This window comes from Schistocerca americana, chromosome 5 (assembly GCF_021461395.2).
Source record: "Schistocerca americana isolate TAMUIC-IGC-003095 chromosome 5, iqSchAmer2.1, whole genome shotgun sequence".
NCBI classification, from domain to species: domain Eukaryota; kingdom Metazoa; phylum Arthropoda; class Insecta; order Orthoptera; family Acrididae; genus Schistocerca; species Schistocerca americana.
Window position 1 is genome coordinate 373,322,608 of NC_060123.1, and position 14,406 is coordinate 373,337,013.

At 40.4% G+C, this 14,406-nt stretch overlaps 1 protein-coding gene across 3 annotated transcripts in view; it reads right to left on the reverse strand.

Annotated features, from left to right (window-relative positions):
• Window positions 1-14,406, reverse strand: part of LOC124615515 (villin-1) — a 376,118-nt gene that overhangs the window by 35,278 nt on the left and 326,434 nt on the right. For all 3 annotated transcript variants that reach the window (XM_047143473.1, XM_047143475.1, XM_047143474.1), the window contains 2 exons: window positions 12,564-12,814; window positions 2,364-2,550 (listed from right to left, as the gene is read on the reverse strand). In XM_047143473.1, the coding sequence (XP_046999429.1) occupies window positions 2,364-2,550; window positions 12,564-12,814 (438 nt within the window). The remainder of the gene's footprint in view (window positions 1-2,363; window positions 2,551-12,563; window positions 12,815-14,406) is intronic.

A 14,406-nucleotide genomic window follows, 5' to 3' on the forward strand; every position in this document is an offset into this window, starting at 1 on the left:
ATTAGAGGTGTAACCCACAATTGGTTCCATAGCTACCTTAGTCAAAGAAAGCAATATTTAGATATAAGAAAATCAGAGACATTCAGGCACTGCAGGTCAGATATACTACATACAAGAAATGGCGTCCCTCAGGGATCTGTCGTTGGCCCTGTTCTTTTCATATTGTTCATAAATGATCTCCCAGAACACATAATGAATGCCATCTCCTTTCTGTATGCGGATGACACAAATATCCTGATAACCAGTAGAGGTGACACTTTGCAAGATGCAGTTAATGAAACTACTTGTCATTTACAATCGTGGTTTGAAGCAAATAGACTACTCATAAATACTCAAAATACTGTAAGTATGAACTTCCATACTAGACAAAATCTCACCCCCTTCAATGCAGTTATAGTTATCGGCAAAGATGACATTACGTACAGGCAGGACACCAAATTTCTTAGACTTACCATCAGTAACACACTAAATTGGAAACCACATATTGAAGCATTGTCACAAAAGCTTAGTAAAACCTGCTATCTATTATGATCATTAAAAGACACAGCCAGTGTAGATACCTTGAAGCTGGTGTACCATGCCCTGTTTGAGTCTGTCTTGAGCTATGGCCTAATCTTCTGGGGAAAGAGCTCTGAGTCTCTCACAATTTTCAAGTTACAAAAACAAGTAGTAAGAATAATGAAATGTAAAAAAAGAACTGAACACTGTAAACCACTATTTCAACAGCTAAAAATCCTGCCACTGCCATGTCTCTATATATTGGAACTAGCTTGTTTTACAGTACAGCACTTGGACGCCCTGGACAGAAATGCAGACTGCCACACATATAACACCAGAAAGAAAACACAGTTACAAATTATAGCCCACAACACAAAATTATATGCGAATTGGGTTAAATGTATGGGCATTAAAATATACTACCACCTCCCAACAGACATAAAAACAAGCAAAAACCAAAAAATAATGAGAACTAACTTTAAGGAATTGCTACTAAAGCACTGCTTCTGTTCTGTACATGAATTTCTTGAAACAAAATTTTAATTACTTGCAATAAGCTGTTTATTCAGTTGTAGATGTTTCTACTTAGTAAGATAATTTAATTATTGTATCTTATCTATATTCTGTCTGTGTCTCATATAGGCCTATGTATTCTGCTATGTGAACTATGTACCACAATATTTTAATTACTTGTAATAAGCTGTATATTCACTTGTAGATATTTCTACTTAGTAAGATAATTTAATTATTGTTTGTTACTCATATTCTGTATCTCATATACATATTCTGCTATGTGAACTACGTACCACAATATTTTAATTACTTCTAATAAGCTGTGTATTCACTTGTAGATATTTCTACTTAGTAAGATAATTTAATTATTGTTTGTTACTCATATTCTGTCTGTATCTCTTATATATATTCTGCTATGTGCAGTATGCACCACTGTCATCTCTCATCACACACCACCTTTTTTATATTTTGTCTGTATATCCTGTATGTATTCTGCTAAGTGAGTTATGTACCACTACTGTCATCTCTCGTCATATACCATCTTAACATAATTTTTCAAATTGACTTGTCTTATATCATGATGTACTTTGCTGTACAAATTGTATGATCTACAGGACCAATAATAAATCAAATCAAATCAAATCATAAATTGCTAGAAATTATAATGCAAATAAGCCTAAGTCTCGTATACAGTGAATAGGATTTTGAAGTAGAGGGGCTCTTCTTTTCTACTATAATCCCACAGCACTGTCACCTAAATCAAATGAAACATATATATATATATATATAAAATTCCAACACAAATTCATTAAGAACCTTTACTGTAAATCTTTCAAGGGACTAGCATAATATTGCATTAAGGAAATAAATTCAGAGGATGGCGTAAAGCATGGGTACATGTTAACAGATGTTGAGAAGGAATGTTGACACTGTCATAGTTCCTGTTTCAGGAACAGTGAAAGACTAAAACAGGTTGGATGGAAGATCTACCAATACACCAACGAAGTATTCTGATGCAACTGATGAAACCACAATTAAAAGATTTAAGATGTAATAGAGAATTTGTAAGTTTGTGCAGTCAATAGAAAGCATTATTGGCAAGTTATACTTTCTTCTTGTGCCTTAAGAGTCTGTCACATGTACACATACATTTCCCCAGTGCCAGTAATGTTTTGAAAGTAACTGTATCTGAAGTTACCTGTCCATCAATAGATTCTTCCTTTCTACCCCAAAAAACACAATACCGTCACTACCCTGTGGTAACAGGTATATGAGACAAGTCACATGGTGGCACTTTGCAGATGAACACAAGAGCATAATCTAAACAAAGATAACTGCAAAGAAAAACACACCTTTTTCAAATGATGATATATGGCCTCCACCCATAATGAGCATTCGGCCTTTGAAGATGGTGAGGAAGTGTGGTGGCTCCTTGCCTTGGACAACACGTACTTGTACAGCTATACCTCCTAAAGCAGTGTCCATCTCAACAGTCTTCAAGGCAGCAGTACCACGTTCGTCTGCAGGTGAGTGTAGACCCTGAAAATTAAAATTTTACTGTTCTGAGTAATGACAACATTCCAGTAGATCATTTATATCTTGAGTAATTTAAATGCACATATTATATTATTAATGACACTTACTGATTGGAAGGCATTTCACAATACTGTTAAATTCACAAAGAGAAAGATGAGCATGTCAGCACCTATTTTCTTCGAAAGGTACAGCTTGCAGTATGACTGATTAGAACTCACAAAAAAGGCAATAACAATGTTAGCACATGTAAAGTCAAGTTTCTGCATCATAAAAGAAAGAGAAATTAGCTGGGGAAGACCAAACAGGAAAAGAAGGGAGAGGAGGGGTAAGGCATTCAGAAGCTAAGCTAAGATTGATCCAATATTTTAAATGAAGAATGCAAGTAAAAATGAACAAAAATGTGTCAGAGAGATGGAAGTCACTGACAGCATGTTAGTCAGCAGTGTGCCAGCATCAGTTTAGAGATGATAACAGGGAGGCATAGTATGAGAAGTAAAGATGGATTAGAAGAAGGGGAGAAAGTGGCAAGTGGAAAGGATAATACAAATGAAGTGTAATAATTACAGAGAGAATAGTAGAAGAATCTATGTGAAAGAAGAAAAATAATAGAAAAGATACATTTCTAACACCAAGGACGCACAAAAGTGGTGCTGGTGGTCAGCTTGTTAGGTCATTTTCAGCTAATGGAGGTTAATTCCAAGAGAGTGGTCTGTTGAGAGGATATGTTGCAGAGTAAGTTACTACTGACTCAGTATCACCCAGTATTGGAGCAACTGAATCACATTCTGTGCCTGGGTTTCAACTACCTCTCACCATGCCCTGAAATGAAGAATGTCTTACCCACCATCCTTCCCATACATCCCGTAGTGGAATTCCACCACCCATCAAATATAAAAAATACCCTCATCCACCCCTACTCTCTCTACCTACCCTCTCTCCACCTCATTCCTGCATGCTCCCCAGTAGCACTTCACTGTGTGCCACTCCTACTCTATTATCCCTCCACCTTCCCACCCCAGCCTCCTCCTTACCCCCATCCCCATCGCCACTCTCATCATGCATTGGTGCTGCTCCTCACAGTGTGGCTTCATCTGCCAGAGACAGCAGTCATGTGTGTGTGAGAGTTGCATTTGTGTCAGAGTGTGTGTGTGTGTGTGTGTGTGTGTGTGTGTGTGTGTGTGTGTGTTTCATCTATTTTTGACAAAGGCCTTACTAGCCAAAATCTTTATTAGTGACTGTCTTTTTTTTGTGCCTATCAGCAACTCAGCATCTCCACTATGTGGTGAGTAGCAACTTTCTTTTCATAATATTGTTACATTACCTCATGGATTTTCCAAGTTACAAAAGTATAAGTTACATTTTAAAGAAATTGTCCATAGTCCTTTGTTTTAAAATAGAACCTTGTTTTTTTAGCAGCAATGTTGTGCCATCTTCTAAGAAGCATGTTGTCAGTTGGTGAAGCTTCCACTTGCTGCTCGATATAATGCAGTGCCACATCGAGCACTGGCAAATCCTTGGTTTGAGAGATCAATGGTACAATTTCTTCAGGTAATTCCTTGTCTTGACTGTCTTGAGTGGGTTCACTAACCATTTCAACAATTGCAAGATTGGTTGGTTCAATCTGTTTGTCACTGTTCATCCATTCTGCAACATCACTCGCATTGCATTTTCACATCCAGCAAGCTTTCTCATCAGTTATGCCAATGGTAGCTAATCTTCATTTGCACTGTAGGTATTCACTTCATTCCATAAAATCTGGTTCCAAGACTTTTTAGTGTCCGTGACTTTATTTCATAGTGTGAATTTGTTATCCAGTGAACTATGTTTTTTTTAGAAATTCGTTGATGGTTTCATGATCTTCTGTTGTTTGTAGAAGTATTGTAAAATCTCTTGGTCCATGGTCTGTATTCGACTCGGGATAACAACAATGCACAAATACCGTCACACTGTAATTCTTACTCATCAGGATGTGAACCAGTGTTGTCAAGTGTTAAGATTGCTTTGGAAGAAAGCACTTTTTCTTTAGGTATCTTTTGGTCTCTGGAACAAATTCTTTGAAAAACCATTTCTTAGAAATATTTTTGTCTATCGAAGCAGATTTTCGGTGGACATATGTAACAGGCAGTGCAGAAGTAGTGATAATTTTTAAAAGCTCTAGGCTTAGTAGACTTCTCTATTACCTGGAGCTTTAGTTTATGGTCTCCACTTGTGTTCAATGCAGCACGAACTGTTAACCTCTCTTTATGTTTTTTGTAGCCTGGGGAAGCCTTTTCTTATTTTGAGGCTAGAGTTTTAGATGGAACCATTTTATAATTGAGACGTATTTTGTCAAGTTATACAGTTGATCAGGAGTAAGATTTACTTCTTGTATAATTTTTCTTAATTTCTCACAAAATTGTGTAACAGTTTGAGAATCTGCAGTAAGTTTTTCATCAAAAATTTTAAGCTGCCTTATTCTGTTTTGCTTCTTCCACCTATCCAACCACCCTGAACTTGCAGTAAAATCATCATTTTTTCTTGCAGAATAGGCCCTGAAATTGGATTTCCTTTTTGTCTTTGCTGAGTAAACCAAACAGACAAAGCTTCACTCATTTTTTCGTACCCATATTTCTTCACTGACTTCCATTCAGATGGTGAAATAGAACCCTTGTTTGATGAAAATTTCTCAATTTTGTCTCTGTTTCTATACCAACTGTCACTTCACTGACCCCATACTCTGTAGCATAGTTTTTTTTTGTGTGTGTGTTTCTCCTTTGTCTAGTCTTTCCAAAGACTCCAGCTTCACATTCAATGGCACAAATTTTCTCTTACTGCTACCACTCATTGTAATGTATGGATTAAAACATTAAGAATCACACAGTTACATATGTACAGCACACTGTACATACATAGAACACCCAAAATTTGACCATGATATTACAGAAGTTACTGTGTGTGTGTGTGTGTGTGTGTGTGTGTGTGTGTGTGTGTGTGTGTGTGAGAGAGAGAGAGAGAGAGAGAGAGAGAGAGAGTGAGTTTGTTTGGAGCTTACAGGCACTCTACAGCAAGGTTATCAGAGCCCTGACACACATTAAAAGAAACAAATGTGGATGAAATGGGAAAAATATTAGTGGATATTCTAAGACAATGAAGAAATACCAAAATGTTCTATGCAGGAGAGTAAAGCTTGAGTAAAACAACAGAGGTGCTAAAAGAAAGGCTCATTAAAATGTGACTGTCTGATGCTTACAAAAAACATGGATGAGCTAGATACCCTGTTAACGTATTAAAACCATCTCCCTAAAATCTTGGGAAAATGTTGGTCAGTTCACAGAACTTTGAAACCCCAACCACATTCGTTTGAATGTTACCTAAAATAGAGGAACTTACATGTCATTCTCCTGCTCAAAGTGGTCAGACAGCATGGGTATTAAAAAATGCCGAGACACAAAACACCTTATGAAGATGGAGAGGTGGTCATGAAATCCCCATTGATGCAGTAGCGCAAACACACTGTGTCCCCTAGTAGTGTCATATACCTTACTGATATCAAAGAAGATGCCAATACAGTAATGTTTACGTAGGAAAGACTGGTGAACAGCTGCCTCTAGAAGGGTCAGGTTATCAGCAATGGACTGAAACCTCCAGAATCCACAGTGAGAGTGAGAGTGACTAAGGCGTTGCCTGGTCTCTGACAATCAGATCAAACAACCGTTAAGCAGTCTTTCTATCACAGCTCATTAACTCAACACTCCTGTAACTACTGGAACGTGCACTGTTCTTTCCTTGTTTGAGAAGAGTTATCAGAAATGCCTCCATCCATGATTTGGGAAAGTTGCTTGCTTGTAATATGAGAGTAAAACATTTGTGGATGATTTCTGTAGACAACACTGGAAAACGTTGAAGCATTTAATACAAGAATTGGTTGTGACTGGGTGCTATCTTATGAATCTAAGACAGGGCCAATTCCAGCTACCACATGGAGAAAGGGGAGTTGTAGGCCTCAAAACTGTTGGATCTGAAGTCCAACTTGCGCCTCACTATTGTTGCACAGTAGTGACAAAATGCCAGATCCTGGCTTACATTGGAGCTAGTTTTTGCAGAGTGCTTGGTCAGTGTCTGAGTGATGTCTCTTGGTGTTGTTTGGAGACACACCTGCTTCAGCACTGCTGCTATTGGTAAATGACTGTGTCTGCCAAAAATCCTCCAAATGGTTTCCTATGCTTTTGCAGAAGAATTGGAACAGTTGATGCAGTCCAGGGACGCTGGTGATGACATTTCCTTGCTCTCTTTAATGAGACGCTGAGCCTTGATCCTTGTGACTCAAAAGATCCTGATGTTGTCAGCTGTCGGACAGCATTTAAACTGTTGAAGTGCTGCACGCCTCTTCCAGATTGCTGACTGACACTCATCTGTTCAGCAAGGTACAGGTCACCTCCTAAGATGACCTGAGGACTTTGGGATGGATAGGTCAGTAGCATGATGGATCACTTGTGTAATGCGATCCACCCATTCCTGGACACTGTCATTGTGTTCAAATACAGCCAGCTGGCTGAATGACATCCAGTTAGCCCTTCTGACCATACATTTCGGTGGCTTCTCTTCAGGTAATGGACCATCCCATTCATGAATGCATAGTGGGAAGTGGTCACTGGAATAATGGTCATCAATGACTTCCCACTGAAGGGCTGGAGAGCAGAAAGAGAGGTGAATGGCTGAGAGTGATCAAGTGGCAGCACAGAAATGAGTGGGAGTACCAGTGTTTAGGACGCACAGCTCTGAGATGTCATGAGGCTCTCCAAAACTCGACCCAGAGGGAAAGTGGAGGTTGAGTCCCACAAGACATGGTGAGCATTGAAGTCTCCCAGGAGGAGAAATGGGCAGGGGAGTTGTTCCGTAAGATCTGTTGTAGCCTCAGGGTCTACTTCATTAGACGGATGTAAATACGGTGAGCAAAATGCAATCCTTCAACATAAGTGGTATCCAGGGGGAGAGCAGAGAAGTGGTGCATGCTATTTACAAACACAGCAACTCCTCCCTTGGCTCTTTCCCAGTCAGGTCATCCTTGCAATAGAGTTTATAGCCCCATAGTATGGGGGAATCAGATGCTTTCAAATGTGTTTTCTGCAAATCCATGCACAGTGTGCATTCCTATGATAGGAGCTTCAGATCCTCCACATGTGTCGTGAACACATTAATGTTTCACTGAAGGATAGGAGCCATCTACAGGTATCATGAGGGTAGCACTTTCATCCTGACTTTCTGATGTGGAGGGAAACCTGCAATGGGTGGAGGCTCAGTCTTGGGGCAAATTGATTCCCCAGTCCAACATTACAGTCCATCACCTCTAAAGAAGAGTCTAGAGAGATATCAGAGAAGATGATGTTGACATCGTCATTCTGTTTGCTTCCTGACTCCATCTGTGGTGGATGTTTTGCCTTCAATCTTTTCCCTGGGTGGTCTTTGCAGCTACAACCACAGCTGTGGTTATGGCAGCACTGGATGGCATACCAGACTGATCCTCTGAAGGGACAGGGATCTTCACAATGTCAGCACCCATAGATTTTTCTGAAGTTTTGGAGGGAGTGGCAGGCTTTGAAGTAACTGCAGCAGCACAAGTGCACTGACAAACACAGTTGCTAGTCCTGATACTAGCAACCCTCAATGTGTGTAGCAGCATCTGCTTTCTGCACTGGCTATTTAACAACTAAAGCAAAGGAGGCAGTGAATGGTGGAATTATTATTGGTCATTGGTAGGTTTGATATGGATTGAGGAACTGAGGTGGGCATCCTTTAGATGGACATTGACATCAAGGAAGGTGACTTGTTTGGCTGAGAAAGACAAGGTGAAGTGAATGGGGTGTTGAGGTTCTGGAAAAATCAGGGCAGGGTGTCCATCCCCTCTGTCTCTTAGCCTACATAATTGCAACATTGTTTCTCTTTTTTCTCTCATTATTTGTTATATTTTGCTAACATTATTCTTTCCACCTGCCATTTTCTCTTTTTCTTCTTCTAATCCAGCGTAACATATCATTCCATCTCTCCCTTTGTATCTCTGAACTGAAGATGACATACAGATTACTACTGTATTAAACAATGGAGACTCCAGGTTGGAGTATCAACAATGTAGGAAAAGATAGATTGTTACTCATCATAAAGACAACATGTTAAGTTGCAGAATGGCACAATTAAAAGAGTGGCCACAGCTTTCATCAGAACAAGAAAGAGAAATGCACACCATTTGTTCACTCAAGCAAGCACATCTCACCACACATGACTGCCAGCTCTGGCAGCTCAGACTAGAATATAACGTTCACATGGAATGGAAGCAGAAACCTGGAGTGGGTGGGGAAGGGAAGGTATAGCAGTCTACAGATGGGGGAGAGAGGAGCACAGTCTGTCAGAGTGCGCAGGAAAAAGGCACAGGCACAGTATCGCAACGTTGTGGCACATCGAGATGGGGAAAATGGTGTGAAAAAGGAGAGGAGTGGGGGAAGATGAGCAGATGCACTGGCAGAGAGGAGCAAACAGAGAGAGTGGCAGACAAGGTTTGGGGAGGAGGTGATAGGACAGAGTGGGTGGAAACTGTCAGGTGGAGGGTGTAGGTACACCACGTTATCATGGGTTGAGACTGAGATCATTACAGGAGTGGAGAATTTGTTTTAAGGATAATTCACATCTGTGCAGCTCAAAAAAGCTGGTGGCAGAGGGGAAGGCACAGATGGCTCAGGTAGTGCAGCAGCCATTGAACTCAACCATGTTATGTTCAACTGCATGTTGTGCCACCAGGTGATCTACTTTGCTACAGTTTGGTGGTGGCCGTTCTTTCTAGTGGACAGCTGGTTGGCAGTCATGTCAATATAAAAAGCTATGAAATGATTGCAGCAGAGCTGTTATATGACATGGCTGCTTTGAAGTTGGCCCAGCCTCTGATGGGTTAGGTTAAACTTGTGACAGAACTGGAAGTGATGGTGGGTGGATTGGACAGATCTTACACCTGGGTCTTCCACAAGGAAATGATCCTTCTGGCAAGAGGTTGGGACTGGCAGTGGCATAGGGATGGACTAGGATGTTTTGGAGGTTGGATGGGTGATGGAACATCACTTCAGGAGAGGTGGGCAGACTCTCAAGTAGGGTGTCCCGTATTTCAGAGCATGATGATAGGTAATAAAAGTGCTTGTGAAGGATGTGGTTCAGTTGTTCCAGTTTGGGGTATTGCTGGGTGACAAAGGGACACTCCTTTGTGGGTGGTTCATGGGATGGTGGGAGAATTGGGGGCATAAGAGGAAAATGGAATGGGAGACCTGTTTTCGGCCTAGATCTGTGGCATGGTGTCTGTCTACGTCTGTCTACGACAGTTTTGGTGAGATCTTCAGGACACTCACATTGGATGGGTGATGGAACATCATTTCAGGAGAGATGGGAAGGCTCTCAAGTAGGGTGTCCCTTGTTTCAGAGCATGATGATAGGTAATAAAAGTGATTGTGAAGGACGTGGATCAGTTGTTCCAGTTTGGGGTATTGCTGGGTGACAAAGGGACACTCCTTTGTGGCTGGTTCATGGGATGGTGGGAGAATTGGGGGCATAAGAGGAAAATGGCATGGGAGACCTGTTTTCAGCCTAGATCTGTGGCATGGTGCCTGTCTACGACAGTCTTGGTGAGACCTTCAGCACAGTCATCAACAGAGTTCTTGTCATTGCAGATACACCATCAACGGGTGGCCAGGATGCATAGGAAGGATTTTTTGGTGTGAAAGGGATGGCACTACCGAAATGCAGGTGCTGTTGGTGGTTGTTGAGTTTAGTGTAGACAGAGGACTGGATGGAGCAATCAGAGAGCAGGGGGTCAATGTCTAGGAAGGTGGCATGCTGGGTTGAGGATGATCAGGTGAAGCGGATGGGAGAGAAGGTGTTGAGGTTGCGAAGGAATGAAGATAGGATGTCTTGGCCCTGAGTTCAGATCATGAAGACATTATCAATGAACTTTAACAGACCAGGGGTTTGGCATTTTGGAAGCCTAAGAAGGTCTGGCAGAGGAGGGTGCTATGCAGGAGCCCATAGCTATGCTGTGGGTATGTTTGTATATCTTCCCTTTAAAGAAGAAATAATTATGGGTTAGGATAAAGTTAGTAAGGTGTATGAGCAATGAGGTGTTGGGTTTGGAATCTGAAGGATGTTGGGAAAGGTAGTGTTCAATAGTGGTAACACCATGGTCATGTCAGATGTTGCAGATGTCAGAGGTGGTTTCAAAAGCAATAGGTAGGGATCTAGGAGATAAATGGGTGGAGATGGTGGAGAGATGGTTAAGGAAATGGTTGCTATCTTTGACATGGGAGGCTAGATTATAGGCAATTCTTTTGGTGGGGGCATAATAGCCAGCCACAATGGGGCATCTAGGATTATTCGGTTTGTGGATTTTCGGTAGCACGTAGAAGAAGGATGTGCAGGGTGTCATAGGAGTGAGGAGGGAAATAATTCAGGGGAGAGGTTCTGGGAAGGGCCTAAGGCTTTAAGCAGGTAATGAAGGTTGTGGTGGACTTCTGGGCCAGGATCACTTTGGCAAAGTTTATGAGTGGAGGAGTCAGATAATTGGCAGAAGCCTTCCGTCATGTAGTTACTGTGATTCATAACAACAGTGCTGGAACCTTTGTCTGCAGGTAGGATGATTGGGTCAGGATTTGTTCTGAGGTTGTGTATGGCTATTCTTTCATCTGCTGAAAGGTTGTTGTTCTGAGAAAGGGACCTGGGAAAGTATGGTGAGGCCAAGTTGGAGGTAAGAAATTCCTGGAAGGTGGCCAATGGGTTGTTAGGTGAGAGGATGTGGGAGAGGGCCATGATTGGATTCTGGTGTGAACTGAGAGAAACAGTTCATTTCCTCAAACAACTGTGACAGTTCTTCCATAGCTATGGGACCTATACAGATACATCTTTTTCATTTTTCTGCCACATCTATGAATTCCTATGGATTGCACCAAAGGTCTTTGCACTGCTGTATCTGTTAAATTTAACTGAGCTGTATTCTTAAGATTAAACTATCTCAACATGTTAATAGCTAATCCTCATCATCTTTGTACATAAGTTTGAATTTTACTTACAAAACATATTCATTGCGAGATGGAACCTCTTGCCACATTTTTATGTTAGTGGATAAAATGTAGCACATAATGCGAAGGTTTATGAGCAATGAAATATTTGCAATCAAAAAGAACCTTGTGTTCACAGCCATATCCATATATGTAGTGCTCACAGATGATTGTTAAGTCTTAAAAATCACATTGATGATCCTTATCATCAATGAATGAAATATGTCAAGCTAACATAAACAGATGTGCTAATGTACATTTTACTGTGTAGTGGTATTGTGATTTTTAAGACTTAACAATCATCTGTGAGCACAACATATGTGGACATGGCCATGTGCACAAGTTGCTTTTTGATTGTAAATGTTGTATAAAGTGCTACATTTTATCCGCTAATGTGACAACTTAGTATGAAGCTCCAACACACAATTACCACATTTAGTAACAAAAATTTTTGAAGATGACAGTAAAAAAAAAAATGCAATTTTGGCTATAGGAAGTTTTTTGCCAAGTAGAACAGATCACGCCTTCTCATTTTTCAACATGAGAAAATCCAATTTCATTGTATTGGTAGTTATTATGTCAATTATTCACTCTAAATTAGCTGAGGAATATCTTCTTCTATGAAGTTAAAACAATTTTTCTGACATACTACCAATAACAACAACATTTCTTGTATACAATATGAAAATCAGAACATAATAATCAATTTTGAAGCATACAGTATTATAATGACTGAATAAGAAATAGCAGTTGGATCAAAACAGAAATTGTTGTATGTTTTATGGAAACTATTTAGTTTTTTTTAGTCATATGTATTTTCCTGTAGTAGAAAATAAGATGAAATAGACAGAAGATTTATGGAGGTCACCCAGAATTTTGCTCAAGAGAACTCTACTACATTTAGGAAAGACAGAAACTCCAAGCAAGACAAATTTAAGACACATGTATACTAACCAGCCAATAATAAATGATGTGATTTTCTTGACTGCCCACATTGTATTTATAATGAATGACGTAAGAATCTCCTTCAAAGAACAACCCATGCCGATCCTGTGGCAGTTTATCAAGTTCAAAATTATTCACTCTCCATACTTCTTTTGTTCCAGAACCATCATCAACTAGCTGAGATTTTGCAGCCAGTTGTGGTTTCTCATGAAGTGTTGATGCATCAAGTTTTGTATGAACAGTAACTGCGATGTGGTTCACTGAAAAATTTATTTCAACCAAAGTAAAATAATAAGTCATTAACTTTCTTAAAACAACAGCAGCAGCAGCAATGACAACAACAACAACAACAACAGCAACAACAACAACATTGTAATCACTGAAACTTTCATGTCCACTTGTCGACATACTGTTTAAAGACATCTGTTTCTCTCCATCTGGCTGATGACTCTCTTACAATCTGATGTTCTGCAGAACAAGTGGGTAGCATTTACAAAGAATTGTCCTCCAATGCTACTGTTAAAGTAAAATGGGCACCTCTGGGCAGTACATCAACATTTTTAGTGAATCACTGTCAGTTTTGGAAGTACCATTAGTGATTGGTTTACAGCTAATATACCAGCTGGCTATAATTAAACTTTCCCCATTTGACATGTTATAACATGGAAACTAATTACCATACAAGTACCAAACTTGGTAGCATTAATGTCCAGAGCATGAGGTGCATGATTTCCTTGTGTTACAGTGCCACCATCTAGTTCCAACTATGGACACCAGGTGCCATGATCAGTCATCATGATTCATACTCTCACACACCTGACCAGTCATGGTGCACTTGTTTACGCATCAACATGAGCTTGGACAAAAGGAGCAGGGCATTATTGGTGAAGGTCTATTTCTAAAACAACAGTAATGGTGTAGCTGCACTTTGAGAATATTGCTGGCTGAAATGATTATGGAAGGATTCTCTTTCTCCACCTACTGCGTAGAGCATGATGAAGAAGTTCAAATCAACCGGAGAATTGGGTGTCACTCTGGGAAGAGGCTGACAACTGATTGCACAACAGGTGGTTGATGAAATCGCTATTACTATGGCAGACAATGCTGTGTGCAATTGCCGATTGTCAGGCAGTGTGCATGCTGTGTCATGATAGTTTAACATCCTGTAGTCCACTGCATGGAAGGTGTTTTCAACTATTGTTAAATAGTATCTGTACAAGACCCATATCATACAGCAACTTTCACCACAGGATGCACAATGATGTGTTGACATTGCTCTCCACTTTCTCACGAAGATTGAAGTTGTGAAGGATGGCCCTGGACCATCCTATGGATAGACGAAGTTCATTTTTCTCTGGCAGGTGAGATGAGCACACAGAATTTCTGAGTGGGGTGATCTTCACCTCCAGTCACTGTGCATGAAGTTCCTCTGTATGGTGAATGTGTCATAGTATGGTGTGGCTTCATGGGTACATTCATTACTGACCTATTCTTTTTTGAACAAGTTGGTGCTTAAGGACCAAAGTGTTACTAAAATGTGCTTCGCCAGCATGTCATACCTGTCCTACAGGAAAGAGACGCATTGAACTCAACAGTTTTCATGCAAAGTGGGGCACCACTACACATCGCTTGTGAAGTTCACCTTCTTCTCCGAAACACATTTGGAAATGATCAAATTATCAGCCAATTGTTTCGAAATGCTTGGGCAGCATGATCATCTGATCTCTCTCCCTGTCATTTCTGGTTATGGGGCTACCTGAAGGACAGGGTTTAGCATTGGAACATTCACACATGTGCTGATCTGGAGTGCAATGCAGCATATCAAGAGAGGTAGCCATCATACCTGTGGACA